This window comes from Gorilla gorilla, chromosome 21 (assembly GCF_029281585.2).
Source record: "Gorilla gorilla gorilla isolate KB3781 chromosome 21, NHGRI_mGorGor1-v2.1_pri, whole genome shotgun sequence".
NCBI lineage: Eukaryota > Metazoa > Chordata > Mammalia > Primates > Hominidae > Gorilla > Gorilla gorilla.
The window spans coordinates 43,705,776-43,721,087 of NC_073245.2; the positions used below are offsets into that span (position 1 = coordinate 43,705,776).

At 49.7% G+C, this 15,312-nt stretch overlaps 1 protein-coding gene across 2 annotated transcripts; it reads left to right on the top strand.

Moving 5' to 3' along the window:
• The first annotated feature begins 5,112 nt into the window (after positions 1 to 5,112).
• REM1 (RRAD and GEM like GTPase 1) lies at positions 5,113 to 14,685 on the top strand. 2 transcript variants are annotated; one of them, XM_004061947.5, is made up of 5 exons: positions 5,113 to 5,204; positions 6,063 to 6,621; positions 7,664 to 7,746; positions 12,106 to 12,307; positions 13,980 to 14,685. In XM_004061947.5, exons 2-5 carry the CDS (start codon positions 6,282 to 6,284, stop codon positions 14,249 to 14,251), a joined length of 897 nt encoding a protein of 298 aa, XP_004061995.2. In that variant the 5' UTR covers positions 5,113 to 5,204; positions 6,063 to 6,281; the 3' UTR covers positions 14,252 to 14,685. The 2 variants fall into 2 exon arrangements, with proteins under 2 accessions (XP_004061995.2, XP_063558162.1); XM_063702092.1 differs by having other exon boundaries at positions 5,150 to 5,204; positions 6,244 to 6,621; positions 13,980 to 14,684.
• Positions 14,686 to 15,312: the final 627 nt, after the last annotated feature.

The following is a 15,312-nucleotide window of genomic DNA, read 5'->3' on the forward strand; positions in this document are numbered from 1 at the left end:
AACTTGGACTCAAACCCAAGCAATCCGGCTTCAGAGTCCACACCCATTACATAAACTGCCCCTGACACATAGGGACTTGTTTAATGTTAGGTTTTAGTGAAGGAATTTCCAAACATGGGCCATGGAAAAGGCAAGGCTTTGGGGGAACAGGTCCTTTGCTCCCTCCAAGGGTCTTTGGTCACAACATGGGATGGAGCCTGTCCTTCATTTATTCACTCAATAAACACGGAGCACTAGAAGTAGTACAATGAACAATACAGCCATGGTCCCTGCCCTCAAGGAGCTTCCAACGTCAAGGAAGACAGTTAAAAAACAAGCATATAAATACAAGAAATAGATTCTGTGGTAACTGCCACACTGGAAATGATGAGGGTACTGTGATGGCCAGTTAGAATGCATGTGGGAAGTGAGGGGAGAGTAGGACCACATAGACAAGCTTGACTGTTAAATGACATTTCTGGACATACAACCTCAGACTAGCAGAGAACAAGCAGGCCAGAAGAAATAGCACTGAGTGGGAGGTGGAGGGGAAAGGCTTCCCTGCATCTCTCTGGATTAAAACACATGCCATGTAATCCTCAAATGATGCCTTAGGCATACCCACAGGTTTTATTCAACCCTGCCGAGCAGTCCACACTTCCCTCTTACTAAGGTAGAGAATCTTAGAATGATACAGTGCTGGCCTCAAAATCTCCATGAGGCAAAGAATCCACCCTCTGAAGATGGTGTGTAGTATAATCGTTAACAGTGTGGTGTGAACCCAGCTCAGACCTCCTGGGTCCAAATCCCAGCTCAGTCATTTCCCATTGAGTGACCTTGGCCTCAGTTCCTCATCTGTACAACTCTCCTTCAGAGCACAGTTAAAGGATCACTTTAGCACAGTGCCTGGCACGTAGTAAATGCTCAATAAATAGGAGGCAAGATTATCAGCATGACAGCTTAGATTGCTGGAACAACCAGGACCCATTCTAGGTAAATCCTCTCACTCACCAGTAAAGAGAGGAATGAACTTGCCCAAGCTCCCATAGCCACTAAGTGGTGGGTCTGGAACCGGAACCCGAGACCCTAGCTCCCAGGTGAGGACACTTTCTATAATAATTTTTTTTTTTGAGACAGGATCTCACTTTGTTGCCCGGGCTGGAGTGCAGTAGTGCAATCTCGGCTCAATGTAGCCTCTAATTCCTAGGCTCAAGCAATCCTTCCACCTCAGCCTCCTAAATAGCTAGGACTACAGGTGCACACCACTATACCCAACTAATCTTTTCGTTTTTTGTAGAGATGGGGTCTCCCTATGTTGCCCATGCTGGTCTCGAAGTCCTGGGCTCAAGTGATCCTCTTGCCTTGGCCTCCCAAAGTGCTAGGATTTACAGGTATGAACCACCACACCCAGCCAAGAAATACTCTTAGCACATGATCGCATTTGAACTTCCCAATCACTCCAATATCCAGAAGCAGTTCCTTTCTCCTGCATGATCTGCACTCTCTTCCTCATATCTTTGACTCTGTCTCCCACCAATTTCCTTTGTGCTCCCTCCCCCAGCCACACCAACCTCCTTGCTGCTGTTCAAACCCATCCATCACCCTGCCTCGGGGCCTTGGCCCTTGATGCTCCCTCTACCTGGAACGATCTTCCCTCGTATTTTCACCTTATTCAGACCTCTATTCAAACCCACTTTATATAAAATAAGATCACTGGAATTTACTTCAAAATAATTCATGGGAATGGAGAGGGAAGTGAATAACAAAACAGGATTGGTTCAAATTGGTAATTGTTGAGGTTGAGTGATGGGTAATAAGGGCTCTTTTTTTTCTTTTTCTATTTTTTTTTTTTTTAAGACAGAGTCTCACTCTGTTGCCAGGCTGGAGAGCAGTGGCGCAATCACGGCTCACTGCAACCTCTGCCTCCCGGGTTCAACTGATTCTCCTGCCTCAGCCTCCCGAGTAGCTGGGACTACAGGCGCCCACCACCACGCCTAACTAATTTTTTGTATTTTTAGTAGAGATGGGGTTTCACCATGTTGGCCAGGATGGTCTCCATCTCTTGACCTCATGATCCACCCGCCTCGGCCTCCCAAAGTGCTGGGATTACAGGCGTGAGCCACCGCGCCCAGCCAGGGTTCTTTATACTATTTATTTCTTATTTCTGGTTGAAATTTTCCTAAATACCAAAGTTTCTGGCTGGGCTCATGCCTGTAATCCCAGCATTTTGGGAGGCCAAAGCTGGAGGACTGCTTGAGGCCAAGAGTTTGAGACCAGCCTGAGCAACATAGTGAGGCCCCATCTCTACAAAAATTTAAAAATCAAAGAAGTATCTTTTAAAAACTCATGCTGTTACAGTATTCTGTATTTCTGTATAAGTTTAAATTTTCCCATAATAAAAATGTTTAAAACTCACCTTGTTTATTTATGTTATTCTCTCTACTTTCATGTATATGTGAAATTTTCCAAAATAAAAAGTTTTTAAAAAGAAAAAACTCTAGGCCAGGCATGGTGGCTCATGTCTGTAATCCTAGCAATTTGGGAGGCCGGGGTGGGTCAATCACCTGAGGTCAGGAGATCTAGACCAGCCTGACCAACATGGTGAAACCCCGTCTCTACTAAAAATACAAAAATTAGCCAGGCATGGTGGCACATGCCTGTAATCCCAGCTACTCGGGAGGCTGAGGCAGGAGAATCGCTTGAACCCGGGAGGCAGAGGTTGCAGTGAGCTGAGATCATGCCATTGCACCACAGCCTGAGCAACAAGAATGAAACTCCATCTCAAAAAGTAGAAAAAGAAACAAATCTTATCAGAGACCTTCTCTGTCCATCCTCATCAGCCTTCCCATCCCCACCCCCTCCATGCACACACCACTCTAACCCCTTCCCTTGCCTTTCCTCTTCTCAGCACTTATCACCACCCAACATATGTTTATCCACTTATTTTCTATCTCCACCAACTAAAGTGTCAGCTGCATGAAAGCAAGGACCTTCTTTTCTTTCACTGCTACATGGGCTGCTTGGGATCCCAGGCTACTTGGGATCTCAGCCAGCTACGTGGGAACTGGTCAGCCACACCCTCCGGAGCCTGTTAAGCTAGGAAGCTGGGGGTAGAATTTTCTGAGGCAATGTCTAGGGTCAGAAACTAGACATCTTCCCCACCTAAGAGAGTGGAAAAAATCTTGTCTTAAGAGAGACCTAGTTCAATCCCCCGCATCTCCCCCTAACTGCTGTGAGACATCAGATGAGTCACTTAACCTCTCTGAGCCTCAGGCTGTTGTCTATGAAATGATGACAAGCATCCCTTACAAGGCCAAGTGAACAGCATGTATGCAGGCCTACTCTAAAATGGGAAGAGTAATAGTACCCATGTCATAGAGAGTAATAGCTACCCATCTCATTTAGGGGACTAAATGAAGTAATACAGTGGCTCCTATAGTATGGTTCCCCCAGCAAGCAGCAGCAACACCTGGGACTTGTTAGAAACGCCAGTTCTTTAGCCCTACCCCAAACCTACTGAATTCACCTCTTCCTAAGCAGAGGAAGACCACAGGTCACAGAGCAGCCCATGGGTCACAGGTTAGACCACTGGTTACAAGTTAGACCACAGATTCACTAACACTGGTCACAAGTTAGCTTTCTGGTCATTTGTTAGATCACTAGTCATAGATGAGAGTATGGGTGGGTCCCGGCAAAATGTGGCTTAACAAGCCCTCCAAGTGATTCTAACACACCGCCAAAGTTTGAGAACCCCTGAGATAATATCCGTGCAGAGCTTAGAACAGTGTCTGGTACACAGGAATCTAAGTTGCATCATGAAAGATGAGTAGGGGAAAAGGTATCCCGGGCAGAAAGAACAGAATGTGCCTAGAAGAGTAGGGCATGAGCCAAGCAAGGGTTTTCCTGGGAGGAGAGGTTGAAATGATTCTGCAGAGAATATGATGGGGCTTGAATGCCAAGTTCAGACTTTTGTATTATAGACAACCAAAAGTTTTCTAGCAAGAGTGTAAGCTGTTCAGATTATAGTTTTAAATAAAGAAACTGAAACCCAAAGAGGGAAGTTGACTTGCCTAAGGTCACACAGCAATTGTGCTGCAGAGATGGAAAAGCCAAGTCACCTCACTCCCAGACAATGAAGGGTGCTGCACCACTCATGGCCCATCTTGCAAGTTAGAAAGGTAAGCTTAGAGGGCCAAGCCACGGAAGGAAGCCAGGCACGAGGGGGTTCTGTATCAGCTCCAAGACCTGTGGGGGCTGAGCCAGTCTGTTCAGCTGCTGTGGGAGTTATTCCAAGCTGAACACCTGAATCCCCTCAGCCATGACAATGAGCCCCACCCACAGGTGCAGCCTGGTCTCCATGGGCTCCACACACAGACACACCCCAATTTCTCAAGACCTAAAGGGAGGCACCCCAGTCAAGGAGTCTGGATCCTGGCCCCTTGGATGGCCGACGTCACCAGCAATCTCTTTCCTCCTCCTCCATACCTGGGAGCATTTTTTTTTTCAGCCATGAGTAATAGAAACAGTAGACAGAGTGGCAGAGACCTCAGGCCCAGGCCCAGCTAAGCCTCAGTTGGTGAATGAATGAATGATGCCAAAATAAGATTTTCATAATTCTTCAGTGCAGACTTCCTGAGCTCTCTCTTCCTCCAAGCCACCTCCCAAAATTAATTCTTCATCCAGAGCAGAGTTTCTTAAAGTGAGGTCAATGAACCGCCTGCATCAGGATCACTTGGGGCACTTGTTTAAAACGCAGATTCCCGAACCCCTCTCCCAGCACCGTGGAATCCGCCTCTCTTGGAAGGTGGGACCTGAAAATTTAGCAAGTTCCCCAAGTGGTTTTTCTGGGGGCTAATATGTTAGTGCATCCCCTTGATGGAGTGGACAGATGTGGACGCAGATGGAGCTCCAGACCCAGGAATCCAGAGCCCCCATCCTTCCTTTCTCGTCTGCCACCCTCACCCGGTGCGTAGGGCTGGCAGAAGCGGGTCAGCTGAGCTCTGCACTTTCAGAAAAGTCACTGAGCGGCCAGGGCCTTGGGGCGGGGACCCCGGGGCTGCCCTAATGGGGCGGGGCTGGATGGGGCGGGGTCGCGGCTCCTCCCCCGGCCGAGGCGGCGAGGGGAGGGGAACTGGCCTGAGGGGCTGCTCACTGAGGCGGGTGGTACAGCCTGGAGCATCCAGCCGCTGGAGCTGCGAGGGACCCTGGACCCCTCCCACGCCGAGGTAAAGCCCTGCGCTACGCGCCGCCAACTTGCTCAAGTTGGAGCAGAGTTCGCCAGGCGATTGAAGGGGGATTCGGCAGCGTTGGCAGGAATAGGGGGGCTTCGAAACCGCGTCCCTAGGGTGAGAGTCTTCAGACCTGGGACCCGGAGGGCTGGATAGCCCTGGACAAAGACCCCTCCAACCCCAGGATGGAGGATTCACACCCGGGATGCCGGCTGAGAAAGCTCGGACCCAGACTCCAGGAATGGCACAGCGTTCCCGGGCCCTGTGGTCTGCCCTCCCCGTCCCCTGCCAGGACCCTGTCCTGTCACCTAATCTGGGGCCTGACCGGCGGCAGCTCCCGTCCCCAAAAGCAGCTGGAGGCCGTAGCGCCAGCCGCTCCTGAATTTTTCACACAGGGGGCGGGTCAGACACGCGGTTCCCATGGCACTAGGGCACTCGGGTTACAGTCGGGTTACCCCCATACCCCCCTCGCGCTTCTGGAGTGCCAACCTGCCCTCCTGCCTCTTCCTCCTCAGACCCCGTGAAAATGGGCATCGAAAGTTAAGTAGCCCCTACCCTTGGGGGAGACCTGAAACTGCACTCCCAACCCAGAAGCTGTGAAAGAGAGCGGTGGGGAAGGGGAGGAGGGGGACAATTCAGATGTCTTTCAGAGCCAGGGCCTCATGTTCTGTGGGAAGGGCAGGTCCGTGTACACGGAATGGGGAGTGTGCATGTGAGGACATCCCACCTTACTACTGCCCCTCCACCTGCCTGTCTGTCATCAGGAGTAGATCATCCTTAAGACAAGGGAATGGCCTCTGGGTGTGCACGTCTGTGTTCACAGCCTGCACACTCACTCCTTCCATCCGGATCCAGGTTTACGCAGAGCCTGAGGCCAGAAAACCTAGGGACTTTCTGCCCCAAGAAGCTGAGGCACCTCCTACTCCCATCTGAACAAGAGGGGGATCTGGAAGAAGCCATACAGCAGCTCATCAGGACACTATAGAAAGAAGCAGCTCAAAGCAATTGGCTGACAGCCAATTCCCCCTTCTTTCAGAAGGAAAGAAGGAAGAAGCAAAACGCCCCCTACCAAAGATGACACTCAACACCGAGCAGGAAGCAAAGACCCCTCTGCACCGGCGAGCCAGCACCCCACTGCCCCTGTCCCCACGGGGCCGCCAGCCTGGCCTCCTGAGCACAGTGCCTTCCACTCAATCCCAGCATCCCCGGCTGGGCCAATCAGCCTCCCTCAACCCTCCCACCCAGAAACCTTCACCTGCCCCAGATGATTGGTCTTCTGAATCCAGCGACTCTGAAGGCTCCTGGGAGGCTCTCTACCGTGTGGTGCTACTTGGAGATCCTGGAGTGGGGAAGACCAGCTTGGCCAGCCTCTTTGCAGGGAAGCAAGAGAGGGACCTCCATGAACAGCTGGGAGGTAGGGGCCATATGGGCTGGGCTGGGATGTGGCCAAAGGAGCGAAAGCCCTGTCACCAGGGACATAGGGCTGCCAAGAACAGTTTTACAAGTCATGCACTGTTCAACTCTAAGGGGCATCATTCACTTAGACTATGACATGCACGATGCTCCCCCGCCCTCCAAAGTTGTACAGGGCACAGCCTGCACAATGGTCAAGGGGAGGGAAATTCTTGAATAGAACAAGAATTTTGCCAACTTCCCATGAATGAGAAGTATATGATTCATTTCCATGTCATGCGGGTGGCAATTCTGAATTCCATGTCAAGAAATGGTGGACTTCCACCAAGGTCAGAAACTCCCCTCCCTGACTCCTCTGACTCTTAGATTCTCCCAGTCCCATAGACACCCATCCATGGTCACCATGATCTACAGCAAAACTAAGATCCTTTGCAGAAGGGAGACTCCGAGACCCCAAGTTCTGGGCCCTGGGTTGCTTTATTCCCAAGAACTGCTGTGAGCTGAGAGTGTCGGGGGCCCCAGGATGATGGGGTACAGGGAAGATAGAAGAGATGAAGGTAGGCCCCTGAAGGACTGGCCAAAAGGACATAGGGTGAGTGGGGGAAGGGGGTTGGTTAAATGCAGAGAAAAGGTAGGGACATCTAGCCAGACTCCTCTCTAGTCTTGACTTCTCTCTCCGAGTGAGAACCCATATGTGTTACAAATAGGGAGACTGAGGTCAAGAGAGGATAACATGACCTGCCTGAAGCATGCACTAAGTCAGAGGCAGAGCAGGCCTGGGAGAATTCCTAGCCCAACTTTAACCCCACCACCCCACCTTCATTCAATCAATCAAATCTTTCTGGCACCTACTATGCGCCAGGTACTATGGCAGCTGGGGAGACATGGGTTCCTACCAGGAGAGACAGGCATCAAACAAGTGTGATAAGCGTTTCCGAGGACAAGTGGAGGGGGCGATATGACCAGAAATGGGGGGTAGGGAACACCACACTCTCTCAGGCTTGCCCGTCCTCCCTGAGATCCAGCTCTTCCCTCGGTTGCAGAAGATGTATATGAGAGGACCCTCACGGTGGATGGAGAAGACACCACACTGGTGGTCGTGGACACCTGGGAGGCCGAGAAACTGGTATGGCACTGCAAGCAGAATTTGGGGAGAGGGCTGCTGAGCCTAATACTAGACTCCTTCCTGTCCCCTCCTGGGACACTACAGATCAGGTGTGAGCAACGGCCATCCTCAGCACCCTCCCCCAAAACCCACAGCTCCTAAGCAGTCTTTCCAATCCCAAACAGAAGACCCTTATGACCCTGACCCCTTTTCTCACTCCACAATCCCCTCCTAGCAGCCATCTCAGAATGTACTTCTCCCCCTGCAGATCTCCCCATCATTATTTCCACCCTCGTCCCACCCCTCCCACCCACATTGTACAGAAGGAAAGCTGGATTTGGCCCCAAAATACCTAAGGCTGAACCCCATTTCTTTTTCTTACTAGTTGTGTAGTTTTGTGCAATTGACTTAACCACTCCGAGCTTCAGTTTTCTCATCTGATAAATCGGTTAACCATTCCTGCCTTCCTCATCAGCTAGTTTTTTAAAGTTCTTATGCAATTTCAGAGGTAAGCCCAGTTTAAAGCATGAAAAACTGCTGAATAGGGGTGAAGAATTGTAAATGATAACTCTTAGTAATTATGACTTGGTAGCTAGAGAAAAAGGAAATCAGGGCAGGAAGACAGCCGTAGGCAGGAATATGTCCCTATTATGATTTTATCTTGTTTGTGTTTTCTTTTCTTTTGCTACATGGGTAATACATGCTCATTGTAGAACTCTGAGGAAAAACACCTAAGCAAAGAGAAGGATCTAAAATCACCTGGGATCCCATCTCTCTAGGAGATAGGCTGCTCAAAAACTAAATGGTGAGTCTTCTGATTCCCATTCTACTGATGAGGAAACCAAAGACCAGAGCGGTTAAATAATAATAATAATGTGTCCAAAGCTCTCAAATAGCAAGTAAGATCCAAACCCAGATCTACAAAATCTTTGTAGATCTTATTCTTTTTTTTTTTTTTTTTTTTAGACAGAGTTTCACTCTTGTTGCCCAGGCTGGAGCGCAGTGGCGCCATCTCGGCTCACTGCAACCTCCGCCTCCCAGGTTCAAGCAATTCTCCTGCCTCAGCCTCCCAAGTAGCTAGGATTACAGGCACCTGTCACCACGCCCAGCTAATTTTTGTATTTTTAGTAGAGGCAGGGTTTCATCATGTTGGTCAGGATAGTCTTGAACTCCTGACCTCAGGCGATCCACCCGCCTCGGCCTCCCAAAGTGCTGGGATTACAGGCATGAGCCACCATGCCTGGCCGAGGCTGTATTCTTATGCATTAGGACTGCATAAGAGTCCTCGTCTTATGACTGTCCTCCCCCCAAGAGCATCACCTTCTGAACCTTCAGCTGAGGTTTCAGTCATTTGCTCATTCATTCATTCAGAAATACTTGCTGGGTGTCTATCATGGACCAGGACCTCGGAGACACAGAGATGAATAAGGCAGACAGGCCCTCTGGCTTCGTGGACCTCACAGGCTGGTTAGAGGGTCTACTTTTCATATGCAGCTGAGAATGCTATGGGGCAGTGTCCAGCAAGTTAAGATGGGTGATCAGACTGGGAGTCCCACTCAGGAGACAGGGGAGAAAGGATACTAGACTAGAAGGCGGGAGCTGGAACTCCACACCCAGCTTGCTTTCACCTTGAGAACATTTTCTTCTCTTTTCTGGCCTTTTATTTTTGCAACCAGCAAAACTAGGAAACTGAACCAGTTTCCCTGATCGGTGACTGTGAAGAGAGGTCTCAAAGAGGGTCCAAGCAGTAGCAGCATCATTGAAATAAGTATCCATCCGTTCCATCTGTGCGCTACATGGTACTCTGATATCAGAGAGGCTGAATCTGACAGAATTGGGTGGGCGTTAGGACCTTAGTGTACCAGGTTGGCTGACCATCAGGACCACTTGGAGTGTATTAAAAATCAAATTATCGGCTGGGCGCGTTGGCTCATGTCTGTAATCCCAGCACTTTGGGAGGCCGAGGTGGGCAGATCACCTGAGGTAGGGAGTTTGAGACCAGCCTGACCAACATGGAGAAACCCCATCTCTACTAAAAATACAAAATTAGCCAGGTGTGGTGGTGCATGCCTGTAATCCCAGCTACTCAGGAGGCTAAGGCAGGAGAATCACTTGAACCTGGGAGGCGGAGGTTGCGGTGAGCAGAGATCATGCCATTGCACTCCAGCCTAGGCAACAAGAGCAAAACTCTGTCTCAAAAAAAATAAATGAATAAATAATAAAAATCAAATTATCAGGCCTCACCCTGGCCCTCACCCTCAGCCTGGGCAACAGAGCGAGACTCCGTCTCAATAAAGATAGATAGATAGATAGATAGATAGATAGATAGATAGATAGATAGATAGACAGACAGATACATACATACATACATACATACATACATACATAGATACTACAGCCCCACTTTTAGAGCTTCTTATTCTTTTATTTCTTTTCTTTTTTTTGAGATGGAGTCTCGCCCTGTCACCTAGGCTGGAGTGCAGTGTCGTGATCTCAGCTCACTGCAACCTCCGCCTCCCAGGTTCAAGCTATTCTTCTGCCTCAGCCTCCCGAGTAGCTGGGACTACAGGCACCCACCACCATGCCCAGCTATTTTTGTATTTTTAGTAGAGACAGGGTTTCACCATGTTAGCCAGGCTGGTCTCGAACTCCTGACCTCAGGTGATCTGCCCACCTCAGCCTCCCAAAGTGCTGGGATTACAAGCATAAGCCACCACGCCCAGCTGAGAATCTATATTTTTAATCACACTCCCAATGAGTTCATACCAACAAATCCATACACCAACTGGCTTTTGTGATCTTGACATACAGCAAATCCTCCAAAAATATTTGTGCAATGAATGAATGAATGGTCAAGACTCACTTTCTCATTCTAGAGATGGGGAAAACTAAGACCCAAAGGAAGAAACCTGTCCATACTCAAGGTTGAGAACCCACATCTGTCTGACTCACCCTAAGGTTATTTAGCCTGGGAAATGATCAATATGGCTGTTGAGAACTTACCCCCCTTTGACAGTGACATTGACCACGAATCTGATGCTTTCCTATTCATCACCAAATTCCCATTTGGTTATCAGAAAATTTCTGGCTTCTGGCCGAGCACGGTGGCTCATGCCTGTAATCCCAGCACTATGGGAGGCCGAGGTGGGTGGATCACCTGAGGTCAGGGTTTGAGACCAGCCTATCGTGAAACCCCGTCTCTACCAAAAACACAAAAATTAGCTGGGCGTTGTGGCAGGTGCCTGTCATCCCAGCTACTCAGGAAGCCGAGGCAGGAGAATCACTTGAACCTGGGAGGTGGAGGTTGCAGTAAGCCAAGATCATGCCACTGCACTCCAGCCTGGGAGACAGAGTAGGACTCCATCTCAAAAAAAAGAAAAACGAAAGAAAATTTCTGGCTTCTTCACTACCTCACAACCACACTCAGTCTTTCTCACTTCAGGCCTTTAGCTCTGACTGTTCCCTTTGTCTGGAATCTCTTCTCTCCTGCTTGGCCTCCCCCTCCTTCCTAACCCCATTCACCAGTCCCCTGTGAAGCCCTCGCACACTCTGCCAGGTGGGGTTGTTCTGGCCTCCCCACCCCACTCCTCCAGCCACTTACACATGTCTCTTACTGGTACTTTCACACTACACTATAACTCCCATTTCCATAAGCTCTCTTCCAGACCATGAGCTTTTGGAGGGCAGAAACCGTGTCTTATTCAACACTTATAAGGTTACTACCCAGGTAGTCCAGTCTTGGAGGGCTGTCCCTAACAAAAGATCACCATCCGAAATATCAAAAGCACTGCAGTTCTTTCTTTTTCTTGGTCAAACAACTTGAAAGGACTCCACTTCTTAAAGTGCCCCTTGACTGTCTCATCCCCTTGTGAACTTACACTTTACAGTTGCTCCTTCACCTCCATCTTCAAAACTGTCCTGAAAAATGCCTTCCCTCTAAAGTCAGCCTCCTGTCCTCACTTTTCTCTCTTTTTTCTCTTCATTCTGGATTTCACCAGGCATAAAGAACCATATGGCAAGACTAAACCCTCCTCAGAAACAAGACAAAAGAGCTAAACAGGTCAAGGGAGAACCCTCTTTAGCAGGAACAGGAACCAAGTAAATTTTGCCTGCACTACCCAGCCTGCAAAAGTATCAGTGAGTGAGAGAATTCTGTGAGGTAGTGTTATTAGCCTAAATTTTTAAGCAGAGAAACTGAGGCTCAGAAAGAATCACCAATTTTCCCAAGGTGACACGGAATTATAGCAGAAGTTGTCCCCCACACCTGTCCAAACTATAAACCTCAAGCCACATCCCACCCATTAGACCATCCCAGCTCCACCTTCCTCAGCCAGGGCCTAGATACCCTCTGAGGATGGGCCTTGGGTCCCTCTCCTGCAGGATAAAAGCTGGAGCCAGGAGTCATGCCTGCAGGGGGGCAGTGCCTATGTCATCGTATACTCCATCGCAGACCGAGGCAGCTTTGAGAGTGCCTCTGAGCTCCGCATCCAGCTGCGGCGCACACATCAGGCAGACCATGTGCCCATCATCCTCGTGGGCAACAAGGCAGACTTGGCCCGCTGCCGAGAAGTCTCTGTGGAAGGTGAGCCCTCCATCCCACCCCCTCCTCTTCACCTGGGCCCCACTGTCATGGCTGCTCCTCCAGCGCTCTTCATCTCAGTGACTGTCCCTGCCAAGCTGCCCCTACCCTGCAGCCACTTGCCTAAGCCTGCAAGCTGGGAACCATTCTTGCTTCCCACTCATCACCCCCAAACCAGTCCCCAGATCCTGTCAGGCCACCTCCATTAATACCACATTCCCTTCCCTCTCTGCCTACAGTCTCTGTGCTATCCTGGCATCTCCACCTTCGCCAGTCCTCCTGCTTCTCAATTATTCCTCCTTGCCACCTGCCAGAATTTTCCAAGACCAGAGCTGAATTTGCACTTCTTAAAAATTCCTGTATGTGGTGGGGCATGGTGGCTCACAACTATAATCCTAGCACTTTGGGAGGCCAAGGTGGGAGGACTTGCTTGAGCCCAGGAGTTTGAGACCAGCTTTGGCAACACAGCAAGACCTTCTCTCTACAAAAAAAATAAAAAATAATTTAACTCTTTTTTTAAAAAAAATCCTGGCCAGGCCCAGTGGCTCACGCCTGTAATCCAAGCACTTTGGAAGACTGAGGCAAGTGGATCACTTGAGGTCAGGAGTTCAAGACCAACCTGGCCAACATGGTGAAACCCCATCTCTACTAAAAATATAAAAATTAGCCAGGCATGGTGGTGCACACCAGTAATCCCAGCTACTTGGGCAGCTGATGCATGAGAATCACTTAAACCCAGGAGGTAGAGGTTGCAGTGAGCCAAGACCACGCCACTGCACTCCAGCCTGGGCGACAGAATGAGACTCTGTCTCAAAAAAATAATAATAATAATTTCCTCTATGGCTCCCCTAGCCCCTTAATCAGAGACACTTTATCCACCAGGATGATAGGCCCAGTGCCTACAGGCTTTTCAAGGGCTTACATTTGAGAACTGAAAAGAACAATTATTGGTTCCAAAATACAGTGAAAAAAATTAGAAATTCAAATTTCGCAAAGCTTTGTCTGCAAAACATATTTTGTCAACCAGCAACTACAAGCCAAAACTTTAAACATCATATATGGCTTGTATTTACAATGGGATGGGGACTATTTTAATAAGTTTGACATATCAGATAGGGCCCATAACAATTTTTCAATGGTCTTACTCACAGAGTAAAATCTAAAAAATGTGTAAACTGAGACCCAGAAAGGAAAAAGCTAGTTTCACAGTTACCAGCCCCTGAGGACTAGAACTCGGGCTCAGTGGCATCCTGGAGGTGGAAGACCCTATGCTTTGTGAACAGACATCCAAAAAAAAAGAAAAAAAAAAAGCTGCAACATAAGCCCCAGAAGATTTTGTTAAAGCACAGATTTCCAGACCTCAACCCAAACCTACAGAATCAGAAACTCTGAGGGTGGGTCCAGGAATCTGCATTTAAACAAGCCCCTCCAGGTAATTCCGATCTACAGCAAATTAGACCCTTTACCTGGCATTCAATAATCTGACCCCTCCCTGACCCCAGCCTCTCTGTCTTCCCTCAAAGACCAGTCTGATTTATCTGAGTCCCCAGACAGCAGCACCAGGTATGGGCACAGGAAAAATTGCTTACAACCGAGACTAAACACATCTCTTCCTACCTTTTTCTCCGCCTTCTGTTATGGCTCCACCCCTCCTCGCCGGGCCCCGCCCCCTCAGAGGGCCGCGCCTGCGCTGTGGTGTTCGACTGTAAATTCATCGAGACATCCGCCACGCTGCAGCACAATGTGGCCGAGCTCTTCGAGGGCGTGGTGCGCCAACTGCGCTTGCGCCGCCGGGACAGTGCGGCCGAGGAACCCCCCGCACCCCGACGGCCGGCCAGCCTAGCCCAGCGCGCTCGTCGCTTCCTGGCACGCCTGACAGCCCGCAGCGCACGCCGCCGGGCACTCAAGGCCCGCTCCAAGTCCTGCCACAATCTGGCCGTGCTCTGAAGCCCCCCGCCCTTCTGAGAGTTGGCGGGTCGCTGAGGTGCATTCTGGGCTCCAGGGACGCCACTGCGGGGCAAAGGCGCCGTTACCTGGAGTCTGCATCATGGGTCTTGCTTGCCTGCTGCCCTGATGGCCTGAGCATCCCCCAGATCCAAGCCTGGGGGATCCCGGGAAAGCGATGGACAGACAGACGATGGGGCCGAAGCCCCAAGCTGGGCACAAAGTAGTTTTTACGTGGTGGGTGTCTTTTTGTAAAAAAATCTCCCTTGTCCCTGGGCTCTGGCCAACCCTCAGAAACACAATAAACCAGACCAGAAGGATGTCGCATCTGAATGCCCAGGCGTCTCCACCTACTGCCCTCCCATCTGCACTTGACTGTAGACTGGTCTGGCCTGCTGGCCTGGGCGTCAGGGCGCATCAATAAAGTACTTGGACCAATTTTGTGCTCAGGCCCTTCTCTCAACAGTGGATCACAACCACAGTTCCGTGACCAGCTACTTTCTCATTAACCCATTTTTTACGTTCTAGATTCACATGTCTGGAAGGACCTCAGTACTCATCCTGGCAATAGAACTGCTGGCGTTTGTTGGGAGCTGTGTACTAAGCTGTCACAACAATTAATCCTCCCAACACCTGGGAGAAGGGTTTCCGATTAACCCCATTTTGCTCATTAGTAAACTGAGGCAGAGGACACGGAAGGCTCACCCAAGATCATACAGCTGCTATACGCGAAGTTGCCGGGATTCCAGCCCAGGCTTGTCAGACTCTAGTGACCAACATATCCATTGTCCACTTTAAAGATGATACAAAACCCTATAGAATCTTGGCAAAACGAATTTAAAAACATAATTTCGCATCCAATTTAAGGGAGGTTGGGGCAGGAGCTCTATGAAACTCAATGCATTAATCCCCGGGATGGACCCCAGTTTAATCCAACTCACTCATTTCCCGAAGGCAGAAACAAGCCTAGAGAGGGGAGGTGAGCATGCCAGAGTCACCCAGCCAGGGAGGATTACACCCCAGGGCCCAGCCTCCTCCTGGGTCTCCCTTTGGCTGTGCGGGAG

Excerpts from the sequence above, each read along its gene's own strand:
- REM1 (XM_004061947.5), top strand. The coding sequence starts at position 6,282 with ATGACACTCAACACCGAGCAGGAAGCAAAGACCCCTCTGCACCGGCGA. Across the intron at positions 6,622-7,663 it reads CCTCCATGAACAGCTGGGAG|AAGATGTATATGAGAGGACC; the intron begins GTAGGGGCCATA and ends CCTCGGTTGCAG. Across the intron at positions 7,747-12,105 it reads CCTGGGAGGCCGAGAAACTG|GATAAAAGCTGGAGCCAGGA; the intron begins GTATGGCACTGC and ends CCTCTCCTGCAG.